We start from the raw sequence: 19,478 nt of genomic DNA on the forward strand, positions 1-19,478 counted from the left end.
AAATAAAAGCGTGTTGTGAACTGGTACAATTTATTCTTCCTTGGTAAGGGTGTTTGAAAGTGTGTTCCCCATATAGAAATGAGAAAGGAACACCTAAATTAAGGAAGTGCCAGTTGATTGGCATTGACATTATAATATCAGTGTAATGCCTTGAAGAATCAAACATGATATAAAAAAAAAAAAAAAACAAGCTCAGATGAGAAATGTCGTGTTTCCTATGGAGCAAGAAACAGGAGAATATAAGAGACTTTTCCCCCTGCAGAATGCATTGGAAATATATAATTTAGATTTTTTTTTGTACAGTGTGTTATGCTATGTTGTATCTTTGGAAGGTCAGCATGTTTTCATTGGTCTCCCTGTTTCTCCTCATGATGCTGATAGAGTTCCTGAATTTGTCCTTCACGCATTTGTGTGTTTTGTAGGGTAGAGATAATTGCAGATTATAGAAAGTTCTGTCATAATGGAACAAGAAAAGAGGAAATGTTCTTTTCAGAGTGCCAGCTGAATTACATAGCAGTTTGTTAAAGGATCTAGACTGGATTAGTGCTATGCGTTTAATAATTGTGTTGTTGGATTTTAAGATCAGTAGAGGAAGAATTAATGATTAAAAAATTGTTGAAACAAAAGAATACTAAAATGTAAAAACCACTGCGTCTGCTTTAGCAAGTATATACAAAACCAACAATTTTCTTTTGTCCTAAAAGCAGAAGGAAAATGAAATTATTTTAGCAGAAATAGTTTTCAGTTTTTTTAATTGAGTATAATCTCCTTCTAGCTCCAACAGATTATGCTGGAAAATTGTTTAGATTTATATTTCCAACTAAGCACAATTGCTATGAAATATGCATATGTCAGACCAATATATGGAGTGATATTTTTCCTTGTTCAGTTAACATCACTGACAACAACATATATGCAAAGGATGGGTCAACAGTGTGCCCTTGTTGCCAAGAAGGCTAATGGCATTTTGGGCTGTTTAAGTAGGGGCATTGCCAGCAAATCAAGGGACGTGATCGTTCCCCTTTATTCGACATTGTTGAGGCCTCATCTGGAGTACTGTGTCCAGTTTTGGGCCCCACACTACAAGAAGGATGTGGAAAAATTGGGAAGAGTCCAGCGGAGGGCAACAAAAATGATTAGGGGGCTGGAGCACGTGACTTTTTTATGAGGAGAGGCTGAGGGAACTGGGATTGTTTAGTCTGCAGAAGAGAAGAATGAGGGGGGATTTGATAGCTGCTTTCAACTACCTGAAGGGGGGTTCCAATGTATATGGATCTAGACTGTTCTCAGTGGTGGCAGATGACAGAACCAGGAGCAATGGTCTCAAGTTGCAGTGGGGGAGGTTTAGGTTGGATATTAGGAAACACTATTTCACTAGGAGGGTGGTGAAGCACTGGAATGGGTTACCTAGGGAGGTGGTGGAGTCTCCTTCCTTAGAGGTTTTCAAGGTCAGGCTTGATAAAGCCTTGACTGGGATGATTTAGTTGGGAATTGGTCCTGCTTTGAGCAGGGGGTTGGACTAGATGACCTCCTGATATTCTATGATTGGACAAAAATAATTTTGTTCCACAACTGATGGCAGCAACAACAATGACGATGTGTTCCTGTTTTTATTCACCGTGAAGATAATATTGTTATCTCAGCACGATTCCTTCATCTGCACCAAGGCTGATGCAGCTAACATTAGAATATCTGGATTCTGTTTGACTCTTCAACTCACTATGGCTAGATCCGCAGCTAAAATAAATCGTTTACACCAAGGTGCCCAACCTACAGCCCACGGTCTGTACGTGGCCCATCAGAGCATTTCATAAGGCCTGTGGCCTCCTTCAACACAGTATAGTAACGGCCAATTCATTAGTGTTTTATCATCTTGTTTACATAATTTTAGTTTACATGAGTGTATAAATAGGTTGTTTCTATGTATAGTATTGTCTATCTAAATACATACAAAACAAGCTGAACTTAAAAGGGAAATCAGTACAGATGACTTTAAATCTTATTAAAATATGTAGAATCTGTTTGGCCCACCCAAGATTGTGCTTAGGTTTATCTGGCCCTCCTATGTGATAAAGTTGGGTACCACTGGTTTACACCATCTGATGAGGTCTGGTGGTGTTTGCACCAGTAATTTGATCCTGTGCCTCAATTTCACCATCTGTAAAAGAGAAATAGTGAGAGTCACCTTTGTAAAGTGCAGCGTGTCAATTGCAAAGAGAAGAGACACAAAGCTGAAGACTAAATTCCAACTCTTAAAAACGTATATTTGATCTGTGTTAAATTATAGCTGTGAAATGTGGACATTCAAACACTCGATAATAAGAAATGATGGGGTTATCTGTACTTATAGCGCTGCAACAGAGAAGTCCTCCCATCGACATAGTCTACACCAGGAGTTAGGTCAGTATAACTACATTGCAAAGGGGTGTGGAAAACCCTGAGCAACATAGTTCTACCACATAAATTTGTAGTGTAAACCAGTACTACAGTACTTCAAATTGTGATGTTACAGAAGAATTCTGAAAATATCATCTAACCAATAGAAAATTGTTGGTCAGCAAACACTAGTCAGAGATCTTATGAAAAGAAACATTGGATTTTCAGGGCACATTTTAAGGCGCTCAGTGGGCAGTGCATGTTTTCAGGCACTGGAAAGGAAAATTACTGACAGACAGGGCAGAGAAAGATGCTATTGGATGGACAGTGTGGTATCCTGAGTGGATCAAAAGGACTATTTATCCACAACGGGATTAGCAGAAGATTGTAGAGAATGCGCTACCATGGATGCAAATCTCCAGTAATGGAGATGCCACAGAAGAAGAAAAAATGTGTTGAGATTGTTGCATGGAAAGTGCTATCTAATTGCAAAGTATGTTTAATATTATTTTCATAGATGTCCAGGAGTCTCCTGTAAAAGCTCGGCTTCCAACTGGAAGCACATTTACCTGGCAATGTTTCAATGAGTAAAGGAAAATTGAATAGCCTGAAAATGAGACTGAAGACAACCCAAACTCTTCTGTTTGATGATGTTTATATAGTTCTCCAATGCTGCAAAAATTGGTGCCAAAGCCCTGGAGAGCTTTTCATGTCACTGATTTTCTGATAATGCTCTCCTTTTCTGTGAAACTTGATACAGACTAAGGCTTCAAAATGGTTGAAAAGTTAGGGGTGGAAATGAAGCATATTCCACTAATATGCCTTAGTCAACTAGATGCTGGAAAAGAGCATGGCTGCTGTGGGATGGTCTACAAACAGAGGGCTCTATACTGCAGACCCTACCGGGCCATAACTAGATCTATTAGTTTCAACAGAGCTACTCCTGGTAATATGCATTACACTTTAGGGTTTGTAGTAATGTTTGCTATGTGTTGTATGTATATAAGAAAAGACAGTTCAACTGATAGAACTCTAAAGGGAAAGATCTTTAAATAAAGTATCCCATTTTTCCAATCATAGCTCTGGTCTTTGATCAAGTTAATATTCTACTCAGTTCATGATCTTCATCCTGTCATTAAGCTCTACAAAAATAAGTTATACCAAATACATTGCATGTATTTTTTAACCAAATGAAATGCACATGGCAATGATCATGACTGTTAATTGGCTTCACTACTAAGCAGTACAGTATTTACATATTTTAGTAAAGGAAGTGAGAATTCTGAGCTAGAATATTAGCTACATGGAACAGAGAAGATTCATCTGACTGAAGTATCCAAAAATACAGTTTCATTGGATGCATGGAGAATGGGGATGGTCTTTCTCAATGTTAGCAATGTAACTGACTTTAATTATTATAGGCAGAGCTGTTAGTGATATCTATACTTAGTTAACTGACACTTCTCATTAAAAGACCCCATGTCTTAAACTTTGCCAAACACTTAACAGTTTGGGCAGAAGTTTCCCATGCTGGGTGTTTGGCTCTGGCTGATTTCCCCCCCCCCCCCTAACTTTCAGCGAAAACTGCACAGCCATTTCTGAGAATGAGATATGGGGAAATGTTTTTCCCATGTTAAAATTCTTGTAACTGTTTTGCTAAGAAGCTCTAGTGCCTCCATACTTTGGAGCAGGGACCTGAAACTTGGCAAAGGCAGGTTTCCTTTGTATCAAGGATGTGCGGTCTGTTGTTCCTGTGGCAAAAAAATATCCAAGTTTGCTCTATTTAAGCCTCTGAGAAATCTGTTTGTACATCCTCAGTTGAGACTTGTTATAGTTTGGCAACTAAATTCTCTGATGATTCTATCAATACTGAGCACTCTCCAAATTGGGGATGCAGGGGCTGAGCAGGACTTTCCTTGCAATTTCGGCTTCTGGTTGATATAGGCTGCTGTGGTGCTGGGTACCGGAACTGATAGCAAAGAGACTCTCCTTTGCTTTCAGTGTTCCCTCCGCTGGCGTCGGGGAAGCATGGAGCAACTGTAACTGGAGAGTGGAAATGGAAGCTAGCAATGGAGGCAGGGAAAGACTGGGGTTGGATGGACAAAGAAACTGGGACTGGGAGTCGAGGTGGGTAGAAGACTGGGACATATTCCCCTTTTCCACAGGGCAAGTGCCTTATTCAGAGTACAGAATGGATGGTGTTCTATGGAGAAATCAGAGTTGTGTACTGAAGGAGTCCATTGTCTGCAGGACCCATGCTTCATTTGTGGCAAAAGTTGGAAGGTTTGTAGTGAATGAGACAGGGGACTGCAGAAAGAGAAAGGATGGTTTTGTAGTTAAGGCAGTTAAATGCTGCCCCAGAGAATTGGATTTTATCCAAACCTCTGCCAGAGGAGAAGTATGGTGGTGGGCAAATCATTTTAGCCAAACTTCTCATAGATGGCCATTAATTGTGTATTCCTCATTTCCTGGTGTCCACCTTGAGACCCTCAAGTCTAATTTGCGGAAGTGTTGAGTACTCATTGCTGCAACTGAAGTCGATGGGAACTGTGCTTTAAACCTATGATGTGCTAAAGAATGTGAAGTAGTCTGAAGAATCGGGTTCTAGTTGTCCAAAATTGAGCACCAAAAATTAGTGAATAATTTTTACTTCAATTTCTGTGTGCCTCAGCTGTCCATGTGTAAAATTGGGATAATACCCGTTCCTCTTACAGGGGATGTGTGCAAATACATTAGTGTTTGAAGCATTCAGATACTATAGTGACGAAAGCCATAGAAAAACCTGTGAGGAAATGAATAACTATTCAGAGCAGAGTTTGAATAATGAGCAGTAAATAAGTCACAGGGCTAGTAATTGAACAACAAGGATAAAATAAAATATTGAATAGCTGCTTAGTTGTTGAACACCATGCCTTCTGCGCACTGATTCAGGCATGGGTCCTTTGGGGAAAAAAATAGCATGTGATCATGCAACTGAAGATTGTATCATAATGCATACGCACAAGGGGAGGTCAACTAAGATTGCACAGGAAGCCGTTTTGTGGCATTTCCAACTTTTGAGTGCTTGATTTTGCAACCTTAACTTCTTTTTCCACATTTTTTTTTTTTGGGTGTGGTAATTTTATTATTTATATTGCAGGAGCATCCAGAAGTTTACTAAGTGCTTTTCAAATGCCGAGGCATACACAGTCATTAACCTGAAGACCATATAGTCTTAAAAAAACAGTTTTCCATATTTTCCAATCAGAGTTGTCTGAAATTTGTTGATTTCTTTCATAGCAATGGATAGTATGAAATCTTGTTTAATATTATTCACAAGATTACAACAGATGTGCTAAATTGGCTAGGGAAACTATGCGGGGAGGAAGGGCAGCTGACAGCTTATAGTATATGCAGATGTAACATCTATTAGAAATATCCTCTGTGGTTTATTTGCATGCAAAGTGAATAGATTCTCAAAACAATGCTGCTATGAATGGGAGCCATCAGCAGAATTGCTTAAGGGTGAAAAACCCATTACTTATACAATACTAGATGTAGTAACAACACAGTGTAGTAACTTGTTCTGTTTTGCAGTAGTTATTTAGCAATTATTAGATAAATATTTTCTCACAAAAACAAATAGGAGTCCGATAGGACCTTAACGACTAACAGATTTATTTAGGCATAAGCTTTCGTGGGTAAAAACCCACTTCTTCAGATGCATGGAGTGAAAATTACAGATACAGGCATACAGATACTGGCAGATGAAGAGAAGGGAGTTACCTTACAAGTGGAGAACCAGTGTTGGCACGGCCAATTCAGTCAGGGTGGATGTGGGCCACTCCCAATAATTGATGAGGCGGTGTCAATACCAACAGAAGGAAAATTGCTTTTGTAGTGAGCCAGCCACTCCCAGTCCCTATTCCCTTTTACGTAGAGAAGAATAAATAAATAAATAAAAATTAAATAATAAAAGAATAAATGGACACAAATCAGACATCAGGAATGGTGACATACAACAGCCAGTAGGAGAACACGTCAATCTCCCTGGACTTTCAATAGCAGATTTAAAAGTAACCATCCTTCAACAAAAAACTTCAAAAACAGATTTCAAAGAGAAACTGCAGAGCTACAATTCATTTGCAAACTTAACACCATTAATTTGGGCTTGAATAGGGATTGGGAGTGGCTGGCTCACTACAAAAGCAATTTTCCCTCTTATTTTTTACCCAGGGAAGCTTATTCCTAAATAAATCTGTTAGTCGTTAAGGTGCCATCGAACTCCTCATTGTTTTTGTGGATATAGACTAACATGACTACCCCTCTGATATTTTCTCACATTCATCTAATGTAAATGAGAGTAAATAAATTATCCTGATAAGACTTGCTAGTCCAGTTTTCCTTCCCAACTTTTCCATCTATGGAAACCAGTTTAGTTTCCCTTTAGTGAGGAATAGTATTACCGGAAAAAGATTGCTTCGGGCATCTTTTCATGTATCACACATATGGTATGCTGATTAAGTGTCTCGTACTAGTTATTAGAACTTGTACAATTCCACATTTGTTCTCAACAACTATTGTGAAATCTATGCAAAAACATCAAAATGTTGCAAGAAAGTATCACAAATTACATATTTAATTGCTGATAGTATGCTGAATGAGATCTGAATTAACACACAGTTGCTGTTCAGTGTCGCTTACAATTTGAAAATCAGACAAGGCTCAGACAAAAAATATAGGTGACACCAAGAAAATGGATATAAGCTTTGTTTTTGTTAAAGTTTGTGGACCTTGCAGGAGGGATTTATTGAAGAGGGGAGGGAGTATGTTTCACAGAAATTGGAAGATCGTTCCAGGTGTAAAGTGATGTGTGGAAGAAAGCATGAAGGAGAGAGTGGGAGAAGAGCATAAAGGGAGCTGATCATTGGCACAGTAAAGGAGGCAAGTTGGATCACAGAGACAAGATTTGCAGTGTAGATAAGGGCAGGATCGCACAGAGCCTTTAGAGTGATTGATTGTTAGTATGGTGTGCTTCATCTGGAGGCAGGACTGAACCAGTTCAGGGATTCAAAAAAGGGATCAACGTGTTCTGAGCAGTGGGCCTAAATGGTGATTGTAGTTGCTTTGTACTGGAAGAGGACTGATATTTTAATTGGTGGGACCAGATGGAGCAGGTGATAATCAGGGTGGATAAGAATCACTTTTACTTCTAATAAGCCAAAAGTGGAGTGTGCTGTAAAAATAATTAGATTTTTGTGCTGTTTTTCTTAATTGGCACTTGAGAACAGGTGATAGAAAGCACTTTTTCTCCCACATGCCCTCTGAAGTCATCTGTGATCCACCAATCCCCATTGAAACTCCTGTGTGGACATGCTTTCCCCTGAAACCTACAGTTTTTTAATCTTTTTAAAATTATTATTTATATTGCAGTAGTGCTTGGGAGCGCCAATCATGGTTAGGACCCCATTGTGCTAGGCACTGTACAAACAGAACAAAAAGACAGTCCGTGACCCCCAAAAGCTTATCAGATATTGCTGAAATTGTCAGTAGCTGGTATCTGACGTATGCAGATTTGTAGGATTTGGAGGGGTTAAACATTGTTACATAAATAGAAGAGCTGAAAAGGACAAAACTTCACCATTCCCTTTTTGGCAAATAATTGCTGAAGAAAGAGAACCCATAGCATTTGTATATTTTAGGGAGAATAGCCAGAATGTCTTTTAATTCAGTGTTTGCCCGTGAGAATTATTCCCATGAGGAATCCTGCAATAAAATCTGCTTGGTGTGTAGAAGAATAGAAAGAAATTGAATAAAAAGACTCCATTTCCACTTGTATTTATTCAGTCTGGGAAATTCAGTGGGCCACAGTATTAGTATCAGCAGGGGATTCCTTGCTCCTAGCGTTAAATTACTGTCATAATCGCTCAATTATTTCTTCCTTGTACTGTTTAAAATAAAAATCCATCACATTCTATGTATTTTTCCTAACATTTATTAGGTTCAGTGTTTAGGAAAATCAATTATAGTCAGTCAGGCATGAATTGATGAATGTTCTTGTAATAATTGTCAGTTGTTAAACTGAATGTACTTTCTCTTTTCACCCCTTTTCATTTCCTTCAGAGGGCAGAGGTGGCTCAGAGAGAGGCAGAAACCTTAAGGGAGCAGCTCTCGTCAGCTAACAAATCTCTCCAACTTGCTACACAGATCCAGAAGGCACCTGATGTGGTGAGAAAATATTTACCTACTCTTACAGGTTTCTGACATTCCTGCAGTCCAGTTATTTCAATTTATGCTCACAGTTATAAAAAAAAAATCTGTTTGGAATAATATTTTAACTGAAACAAAATGGTGTTCCTGGGAATTGTAAGTTGGTTACATTTTTGTTGGACAAACTATTCATTGGGATTGGAGGCAGTCAAAGACAGGGGACAGGAGTGGAAATCCCATCTGCTCTTTGGATGCTAGTATGAGCTGGGCAGCACTCGTTCAGCGACTGCTCAGGGAGTCCAGGCAGATAGCAACAGCTATCAAAGATTCTTTTGAGTTGATAGAAGCTGCGACAGCTGAAAAATAAATTGAGCAATGCCATACGACAGGGCTTGCATTAATAGGTTATTAACACATGCGTTGGGTACATAGTGAGGCATGAGGCTGTAGTTAGGCCAAGTGACTTCAACCAACCACGAGCATTGCCTACACTGCCGTATTGTTCTTAGAATATGGTTCTAAAAGAAAGTTTAAAAGTATATTTTAGACTGTGGTAGTATCTTTCACCAAATATCTCCTCCTCCTCTGAAAAATTAGTTCATAAGCAAATAGGAAAAAGTTAGCAAACTGATATAATGCATTCTCCTTCTTATTTTTATTGACTTGGGGGCGGGGGGGTTGTCTTCCTCCAAGTATTTTAAAATGCAATAGATGTACTTGTTTTGTTTTTGGAGATTGTTTACACTATCCCTTTGCCTGTTCCACCTTCCAGGAACAGAGCATTACGTTCCTCAGACTTTTTCTGGATTAATAACCACCATATTTGAAAGGACAATTCCTTTTGAGTTTAGCCTGTCAAGGTGACTAATAGGTATTGTTTACCTTAAAAAATGGAAAATTGGCTCTGATTGCTACTGACTAATTTAATAAAAATGATTCCTGATGTGCTACTTTTTATTATGAATCAAATACATTCACTGCTCCATATCGGACAGAAAAATACATAGTTGCCTTAGAAGTACTTTTGGTACAGTACCAAAATGTCTAAAAAACTGTTTAAGTGCCCAGTGATATACTCACTGAAGTTAACCAGAGCAGAATCAAGACCTAACAGCATAAAAAAGTCAGAATATTAGCCGTAACTTTAAATTACCTGTCTTTTCCCAGTTTATATTCCAGCCTTCTTATTTTAGCATTAGGTTTTTCTTGTATTTAATACTACTTTTGCACCTCATTCATATTTAATATGACAACTACTGCAGGATTAAAATGATTATTATCTATCTTATTTCAAACTTGTGTTCTGGTCTCAACAGAGATATGCAATAGACAGTTACAGAATTTGTGATGTTTCATGCAAGCAAACTAGAGGGTTTTTTAAGATAAAAAGTATAATGCACTGTAATAGGAGGGCATTGTTAACTGCTGTTCAGATAGGGATAGCTCAGTGGTTTGAGCATTGGCCTGCTAAACCAGGGTTGTGAGTTCAATCCTTGCCCCACTTAGGGATCTGGGGCAAAATTGGTCCTGCTAGTGAAGGCAGGGGCTGAACTCAATGACCTTTCGGGGTCCCTTCCAGCTCTATGAGATAGGTATATCTCCATATATTATTATTATTATTTTACCTCTCTGTGTGAGATATGACACTAGTATGTAGACATTGGAAATCAAGATAAGTGTTGGGAAGATATGGAAAAGGCATTTAGTTTATTTCTACACTGGAAAATACAGGGGTATCCAGTATCTGACAGTGTCATTTGTTGTAACAAGAGGTTCTAGATGTCAACATTTATGAGTTGGGTTTTCACCACTGACTCATGGTGTGAGCTTTGGCATGTCGCTCGCCATCTGGGTGGCCCACTTCATCCGTTAGTAAAATGGATACTTACCTATCTCAGCATATTGTGAAATTTATTCCTTAAAGTTTGTAAAAGTGCTTAGCGGTCTTTGAATGAAGATTGCTATATAAGCATCAAGTACTGGGCTAGATCATGCTCCCTAGATCTGAACATGCAGTATCCCCTCTGCACAAGGATTTGATCTAATTCTGCATGGGAGCTCCAATTCTGCATGGAAGCTGCTTCCACAGCACAGTACTTGACCTCTCTACATGGTCTGTTTGCTGGGGAAGAAGTTGAAATTGAATGGGTGGAGAGAAAAAAGGTGGGGTGGGGCCAGGGGTGCAAGTCTACTTTACCTAGGCCCTATCTGGTCCCATAAAAAGTAGGTGAAAAAGATAAAACATAGCTCCATCTCCCTCTTCCCTTATCTATCTCCCTCCTAGTTCCTGCCTCACTGTCCTAGGAGATGTTGGCAGCTAGGAAGCCACAATAATGGGGATGTGCCATGATACACCCAAACATTGAATGCTATGGGCAGTTCTGATCACCCCATCTCAAAAAATATATATTAGAATTGGAAAAGGTACAGAGAAGGACAACAAAAATGATTAAGGATATGGAACAGTTTCCATATGAGAAGAGATTAAAAAGATTGGGATTACTGAGTTTGGAAAAGAGACAACTAAGGGGGGCTATGATAGAGGTCTATAAAATCATGAACGATACAGAGAAAGTGAATAAGGAAGTTTTATTTACTCCTTCAGATAACTCTAGAACCAGGGGGGTCTCAGTGAAATTAATAGGCGGAAGGTTTAAAACAAACAAAAGAAAGTACCTCTTCACACAACACACAGTTAGCCTGTGGAACTCATTGCCGGGGGGATGCTGTGAAAGCCAAAACTATAGAGGGGAGTCTAAAAAGAATTAGATAAGTTCATGGGCCCATCAATGGCTATTGCCAGAAACTGGGAGTGGATAACAGGGAATGGTTGCCTGTTTTGTTCATTCCCTCTGAAGCACCTGGCATTGGCCACTGTGGGAAGACAGGTTATTGGGCGAGATGGACCATTGGTCTGACGCAGTATGGCCATTCTTATGGTATGTTCTGATTCTAGGTTTGGGGGCAAGCCCCCTCAGCATTTTAGCAAAGCCTGATTTGGGGAGGGAGATTTCTACAAGGAAATACTCAGGAAAATGTCTTCCTCCTAGTGATCCCTTCCTGTGTACTTTTCCTTGGGAGGAGAGAGTCTGGGCCATTATTATTCTCCTCAGTGTTCCCAGGAGTAAACAAACATCAGCAAACAATAGCACTTTCTGTGGCAGTATTTCTGGGAATGATACCTGAAATATTTGGTGGATGTAGTCCCAGTAGCCAAAAACATGCTTTTTCTGTAATTTATAGGCCAAACATTTCCCCCCATTCTTCCAAAATGGCATACTATCTGATTATTTTTAAAGCACAAGATTTTAGTGCCATTTTGATACAAAGCACTATCATTAATATTATTCAATAATGTTAAATAGAGCATTTTGTATCTTCAAAGCATTGTCTCAGTTATTGTGCAGACATTAACTCCTGGGTCCTCCCAACACCCGTGTGATGTAGCTAAATCTGTTTTCTCCATTATCCCCATCTTACACATGAGCCACCTGAGATACAGGGAGCTTAAATTCCCATGTCTACAGAGTAACTCAGTGGCAGAGCCAGGGTTAGAATTTAGGAGTTTCTGACTTCCAGTTCCAAGCTTGGTCCTGACCAAACTCCTGTTTGAGTATGTTGCCTTTATTGATATGGTATAATGTTATTTCTTTCACATTAGGAGCAGGCCATAGAGGTGCTGACGCGATCTAGCTTGGAGGTGGAACTGGCTGCAAAAGAACGTGAAATTGCCCAGCTCGTAGAAGATGTCCAGAGACTCCAAGGCAGCCTCACCAAACTTCGTGAGAACTCCACCAGCCAGATATCACAGCTGGAGCAGCAGCTGACTGCCAAGAACAGCACACTTAAAGTAAGGATCAGTTGTGCATTCAGCACAGTTTGCTCATTCCTTATTCAGAGTAGGACTCTTAGGTAAACATGTAGTAGTTCACTAGTGCAGATTCATTGCAGTTGTGAGTGGCACAGTGTGTTCTTCGAGTGATTGCACATGTACATTCAACTCTAGGTGTGTCCATGCTTGAGCACAGTCACTGGGATTTTTTCCATCAGTGGTACCTGTCGGGACAGCTTGAGTGCCCTCTGCTGCCACACGTTGATGGCACTGGTATAAAGCACCCACCCAACCCCACACCCCCTCAGTTCCTTCTTACCACCTGTGACAGTCGCTGGAACTGCTATGCTTGCTTATAGAAGCTCTCTGTGGTCTTTTTCTTCTTTCTATATATAGTTAGTTGTCAGTTTTTAGTCACTTTTAGCTAATTTTAGTGAAGTTCTGTAACTTAGTGTTTTAGCGGAGTTTTATCTGTTCCCCAGTTCCAAGGCGTTGGTCACAGGGCTTTAAGCCGTGTGCCTCCTGCAACAAGGCTATGCTCCTGAGCGACCTGTGCTCAAGCTGCCTGAAGTACTTGGAAGAAGCACATGTGGGGGACCATTGCCAGATACGTAGGGATTTTAAGCCTCGGAGAAGGAGGACTGGGATGCCAGACTAAAATTTTTGCTCATGGAGGTAGCACTGAGACCTCCATCTCAGCCAGGCCAGTCGGACTCTGCACCAAATGCCTCAGTGTCGGTAAGGAGTACTCCTTCTACCATACCAAAGTCCTGGCACCAATCACCATCCCCAGTGCCAAGGAAAAGGCACAAGACACAGACGGTCAAGACTGGGAGATCCCCGGCACCAAAGACAGCCAGGCATGGGAATCAGATTAGAGTGCAATCTAAACCAAAGCACTCCCCTGCCTCAGTACCACAGAAGTTGACATCATTGACTCTGGTACCTATGCAGGCACCATCAAATCCGTTACCAGAAGAGCTGTCTACATCTGCAGCATAGCATGACCACACCACAGGCATTTGCTGCTGTCAGAGACCTTCTTTTGCTGTCGATACTGGTATCACTGGTATTACAAGAGTTGGCATTATCGGTGCCTCTGGACAGGAGGGAACCCACTGGATCCTGTCACTGTTCAGTACCATGCCCTTTGCTACCATCAAAAGGGAAGCTGGCTATGCTGGCCTCAGTGCAGGCATCTCCAGCATGGCACTGGTCTTGTTGAAGAGGGTGGCCTTAAGTCTGGGCATACAGGTGAAGGTAGTGAAAGAGTCCTTCCATAGCCTGGTTGACATTTTAGCTGCTGCGGATCCCTCAAAAGTAGCCCTGCCTGTCAATAAGGCCATTATGGACCCTGTTGAGACCTTGTGGCAGATCTCCATGTCCCTTGCCTCCACGGCAAAAAGGGCTGAACACAAAGACTTTGTTCCTGACCCAGGTTATGAGTTCCTGTGCACCCATCGCTTCCCTTCCAGGGATCCCTGGTGTTAGCTGCTGCCAATGAGAGAGAAAGGCAGGGTCATCAGGGTGCAGCCCCAAAATCAAAAATAAATAAAATAGGATATCTCCATTAATTTATTTTATCTCCTAGAAATGGAAACTCCTTGAAAGGTCATTGAGTCCAGCCCCCTGCCTTCACTAGCAGGACCAAGTACTGATTTTGCCCCAGATCCCTAAGTGGCCCCCTCAAGGATTGAACGCACAACCCTGGATTTAGCAGGCCAATACTCAAAACACTGAGCTATCCCTGCCCCCTCAAAGAAGTTAGATGTGTTCATTCAGAAAGGTAATTCTACTGGGGAGTTACAACTCAGAATTTCAAACCAGCAGGCACTGCTGGGCAGGTATTATTTTAATATGTGGGACTCCATGCAGAAATTCAAGGACTTGCTCCCACAAGAGACAAGACAAGGGTTCTCTTCGCTGGTGGATGAGAGAAAATCAGTGGCGATAGCCTCATTGCAAGTTGCTTTGGATGCAGCTGACTCAGCAGCCAGATCTGTGGCTTCAGCAGTTGCCATGTGCAGGAGTTCATGGCTACAGTTCTCGGGATTCCCACAGGAGGTCCAGCAAACCCTTCAGGATCTACCTTTTGAAGGAATGTCACTCTTTTCAGAGCAGACTGATGTGAAGCTTCATAGTCTAAAAGACTCCAAGACGATCCTTAAGTCTCTGGGATTGTACACATCAGCTCCTTCAAGGAAGCACTACAGACCTCAACAGCCCATCTGGTTCTCTGCCCCAGCTGCCAGTCAGGATCCACAGAGAAGAAGGGGTTTTAGGTATAGGCCACCACGGTCTTCTACCTCTATGTCAATGCCTGCCCCACTCAGACATCCAGGGGGTTCTAAGCAGGCATTTTGATGGGACACTCAAGGACTCTGTACTAGTTCCCATGATACCAGACCCGGTTTCTCCTTTATTTGAAAGCCACCTTCCTTACTTTTTCAATTTGTGGTCCTGTATCACCATGGACCATTGAGTGTTGAGCACTGTGGAAGTGGGATACACGTTCCAGTTTATTTCTACCCCTCCTTGCCACCCTCCCTCCCTGGCCCTCTTCAGGACCCCTCTCACAAAGAACTTCTGGTCCAGGAGGTTCAACCTCTCCTTCATGTGGGAGCTGTGGAAGAGGTTCCACAGAATTTAAGGGGAAAAGGATTCTACTCCCGTTATTTCCTAATCCCAAAAGCCAAGGGAGGTTTGAGACCCATTTTAGATCTGTAGCAGCTCAGCAACTATCTCTAGAAAATAAAGTTCCACATGGTTACCCTGATATCCATTATTCCCTCTCTGGATCCTGGGGATTGGTATGCCGCCCTTGATTTAAGAAACGGGTATTTTCATATATCAATATACCAAGGACACAGATGTTTCCTCAGATTTATAGTGAACCACTCACACTACCAAGTCATGGTCCTCCCATTTGGACTGTCTGCGAATTCATGGGTGTTCACAAAAGGCATGGCTGTAGTGACAGCTTTCCATAGGAGGTTACGGGTAGTCCTGCACCCCTACCTAGATGACTGGCTAGTCAAGGGCCAATCCAGGGCTCAGGTAGTATCCAACTCACCCTAGGCCTTCTGAGAAATGCAGAAAAGTCTGCCCTCACACCAGTGCGGTTAGAATTAATTGGGCTGGTGTTCAGCTCTATTCAGGCGAGGGCCTACTTCCCAGAGGGGTGTTTTAATGCAGTTGGATCCCTGAATAACGCACCTTAAAGGTAATCTAATCACAACAGCCCGAAATTGTATGAGACTTTTAGGTCACATGGCCTCATGCACATATGTGGTACAACACGCAAGGCTGTGCCTCAGACCCCTCCAGATGTGGCTGGTCTTGCCAAACCGCCACCATCTAGGCACTGTACTCATGGTACCTCAATGGGTCCTCATCTCTCTCAATTGATTGGACCCGCTCACGGTTTGTGCAGGTGTTCCCTTTATACACCCTTAACCGTCAATGTCCTTGGTCTCAGACGTGCCAGCAGGAGGCTGGGGAGCTCACCTGGGGCCCTTCAAAACTCAGGGCTTCTGGTCTTTGGTGGAACTTTCTCTTCGCATCAATATCAGGGTACTCAGAGCGGGTTTGACTGGCCTGTCAGGCCTTTGTGCCTCACATTATGGGCAGAAACTTGCCTGTTGAAGTAAAACATGGCTGTAGTAGTGTCCATGAGAACAGCCAAGGAGGAGCTTGCTTTTCCCTCCTTTGCCAAGAAGCAGTGCAGCTATGGGAGTTTTGCATAGCCCACTCAATCAACCTCAAGTCCTCTTACCATCTGCGAACACTAAAGGAGTTGGCAGATTGCCTCAGCAGGTCTTTCTCCAGTCACCACAAGTGGTCCCTTTGCCCAAATGTGGCAAAAGACATTTTCCAGCAATGGGGGATTTCCCGGATAGACCTGTTTGTGAACAGGTACAACTGGAAGTCTCACCAATTCTGCTCCCTATGGGGACACAGTCCGGGTTCTATCATGGATGCCTTTCTGATACCTTGGACGGAACATCTTTCCTTTGTTTTCCCCTTTTCCACTCATGCAGAGTGATGCAAAAGATCAAGCAGGACTGGGACCGTGTTATTCTGTTAGCCCCCGCATGGGCTCACCCACTGTAGTTCTCCCACTCTTCTAGATTTCTCAGTGGCAACTCCAATCCCGCTTCCATTGCACCTGGACCTGATTTCCCAGGACCACAGTTGGATGCTCCACCGGAACCTGAGCTCCCTTCATCTAATAGCCTGGAAGCTCCATGGCTCAGAGCAAGTTCGTCAGGTCCTGCTAGGTAGTAGAAAGCCTCATCCCAGTTTCCTCCCAAAAGTGGTTTCACAATTTCATAGCAATCAGGCAATCTACTTACCTGCCTTTACCCAAAGCCACATGCAAATAGGAATGAACAGTGTCTTCACTTATTGGATGTTAGACGAACCCTATCATTCTACATAAAAAGAACTAAACCATTCCAAATGTCCACACAACTGTTCGTAGCTGTGGCTGACAGGATGAAAAGGTCTCCCAGTCTCTTCACGGACAGTTTTGTCCTGGATTACTTCACGTATTCACACTTGTTACGATCAGGCAGGTGTTTTGCTGCCAGCTATCCTGACTGCTTGTTCCACAGGGTCACAAGCATTCTTAGCACAGATCCCTATTCAGGACATTTGTAAAGCAGGGACCTGGTCATTGCTGCACACGTTCTCCTCCTCCTATTATGCCATCACTCAGCATTCTAGAGATTATGCCAATTTTGACCGAGTTGTTCTGCATTCTGTGTCCATGAACTCTGATCCCTCCACCTATTCAACTGCATGTGAGTCACCTAGAGTGGAATGCACATGTACAGTCACTTCCGTAACTATTGTTCAAGATGTGTTGCCCATGTCTATTCCCTGACCCACCTCCTGCCCCTCTGCATCGGAGTTTTTCCAGAAAGAAGGAACTGAGGGGGCACCGGATTGGGTTGGCACTTTACATTGGCACGATCAGCACGTGGAAGCAGAGGGTGCTTGAGCCACTCTGGCAGATACCACTGAAAGAGAAATTCCCAGCGACTTTGCTCGGGGCACGCATGCACCTAGAGTGGAATGGACTTGTGCAACACATCTGGAAGAACAACAGTTACAGAAAGTTAATGACCATTTTTTCCTTGTGTTGAATTAGTCATTTCTTCAGAATGTCGTTCAATTGCAGTTTTGCTGACATTTAGTGGGGTTTGTTTTAATGAATGACTTTTTGTTGTTGAACTCACTCTACCTGTTTCCAGTTATATTTTCAGTTCAGATTTTATATATATCATTATTTTTAGTTCAGTTCCTTGCTGAATAATATTTTTTCATAGAAGAGTAAAATTACTGTAATTAGGATAATTTTAAAACCGAACTACCATGTATATGTCTGAAAAATAACCAAACCAAAACTCTCACAGCAAATCCTTTCAGGACTTTAAACTCTCTAAGCCAAGCCTTCATTCAGTATTACCATTTTGTCAGGGACATCTGTCATTCAGCAGTCAACCTGTAAATGTACCCAACCAGGTTTTTTCTCCCATTGGAAAAAGGACTTGCCTTGTTTGGATGCACAGACACAAGAAAGCATAAGGCTTGAAAGGAAGGCTCTTAACCTTATTAGAACGTATTTTTAATTTTTGGCTCTGTTTTCCCCAAGGTAGTACCTAATTTGTAGCTAGTATCCCAGTCCTGGCCTTTTGCATATCAGTCAGTAGCACTCTCCTGAAAACCACAAGGACGGTATATCTAACTGTTTCTTGAATGACCCCATTCTCTTTTGTTTCCACTGTCTGTCTTTGTGCACCATTCCACACATTTCTGATCTGTCAGTAAGCATGAGAAATGTTTTCCTGACATCTGTTGTGAATCAGTTTCCTCTAACTTCTGTCTCTTTCATTGTTCTACCAGCTATAAGCTGTAAATAGTAAATGAAGTTAATTTAGCTATTTCATTAAAGATTTCTAGTTTTAGCATTCCTGAAAGTCAGAGGCTGATAGTGCCAACTTAAGCCAGCCATGGTTTAGGCAGTTACTGTGTAAGTTTCTCTAGCTCTATTATATCAGGGGAGGGCAAACTACGGCCCATGGGCTGGATCCAGCTCAATCCGGCCTGCAAGATTGCCAGCCCCATGGCGCAGCGGGGCTAAGACAGGGTCCCTGCCTGCCCTGGCCCTTCACTCCCGGAAGCGGCTGGCACCATGTTCCTGTGGCCCCTGGGGTGGGTGGGGGGGGACAGCAGGCTCTGTGCGCTGCCCTCGTCTGCAAACACCGCCCCCCGCACTCCCATTGGCCAGGAACAAGAAACCGCGGCCAATGGGAGCTTCGGGGGTGGAACCCACGGCGAGGGCAGCACGCGGTGGAGCCGTGTGCCCCACACCACCCCTAGGAGCCACTGCTGGACATGCTGGCCATTTCCAGGAGCGGTGCGGGGCCAGGGTAGGCAGGGAGCCTGCCTTATCCCCGCTACACGCCACCGCCACCCCGGAGCCACTCGAGGTAAGCGGCACCAGGCCAGAGCCCATACCCCAAACCCGTCCCACACTCCCTCCTGCACCCCAACCCCTTGCCCTGAGCCCCCTCCCGCACCCCAGCCCCCTGCTCCAGCCCTACATTCATGGCCCTGCATACAATTTCCCCACCCAGATGTGGCCCTTGGGCCAAAAAGTTCGCCCACCCCTGTGCTATATCAGAGTGCCTCAGCTCTCAGTTGCAAACCTTGACACAGTGTTCTAAATCTGACATTCTTCAGAGGGTACAGGCTCTATTGTGTTTGTAGTTTAGTTTATGTTGAAAAATGTATTTTAGGGATGGAATTGAAATTCTTCAACTCAATACACTTTCTGTATGTTCTAAGACATACTTGCAAAATTGTCATGAAAATTCTGTAGAGGAAATAAAAATCTTCTAGGTCTCCCTTGTTGCTGGTAGCAGTCTCTGCCAATCTGTCATTGTTTTTGCATCACTTCCGTGGAGAGACGAAGGAACTGGGCTGTATTTGAGGGATACATTTTCTCTGGCTTTACTGTTGTTGTGAATATTTTTATAAAGCTTTTTAGACAAAATAGCTTGAACCCCTGTGT

At 42.5% G+C, this 19,478-nt stretch overlaps 1 protein-coding gene across 3 annotated transcripts in view; it reads left to right on the plus strand.

Annotated features, from left to right (window-relative positions):
• Positions 1 to 19,478, plus strand: part of CUX1 (cut like homeobox 1) — a 380,489-nt gene that overhangs the window by 239,897 nt on the left and 121,114 nt on the right. For all 3 annotated transcript variants that reach the window (XM_054008638.1, XM_054008636.1, XM_054008637.1), the window contains exons 10-11: positions 8,479 to 8,583; positions 12,227 to 12,415. In XM_054008638.1, the coding sequence (XP_053864613.1) occupies positions 8,479 to 8,583; positions 12,227 to 12,415 (294 nt within the window). The remainder of the gene's footprint in view (positions 1 to 8,478; positions 8,584 to 12,226; positions 12,416 to 19,478) is intronic.

The sequence above is a fragment of the Malaclemys terrapin genome, chromosome 18, assembly GCF_027887155.1.
Source record: "Malaclemys terrapin pileata isolate rMalTer1 chromosome 18, rMalTer1.hap1, whole genome shotgun sequence".
Lineage (NCBI taxonomy): Eukaryota > Metazoa > Chordata > Testudines > Emydidae > Malaclemys > Malaclemys terrapin.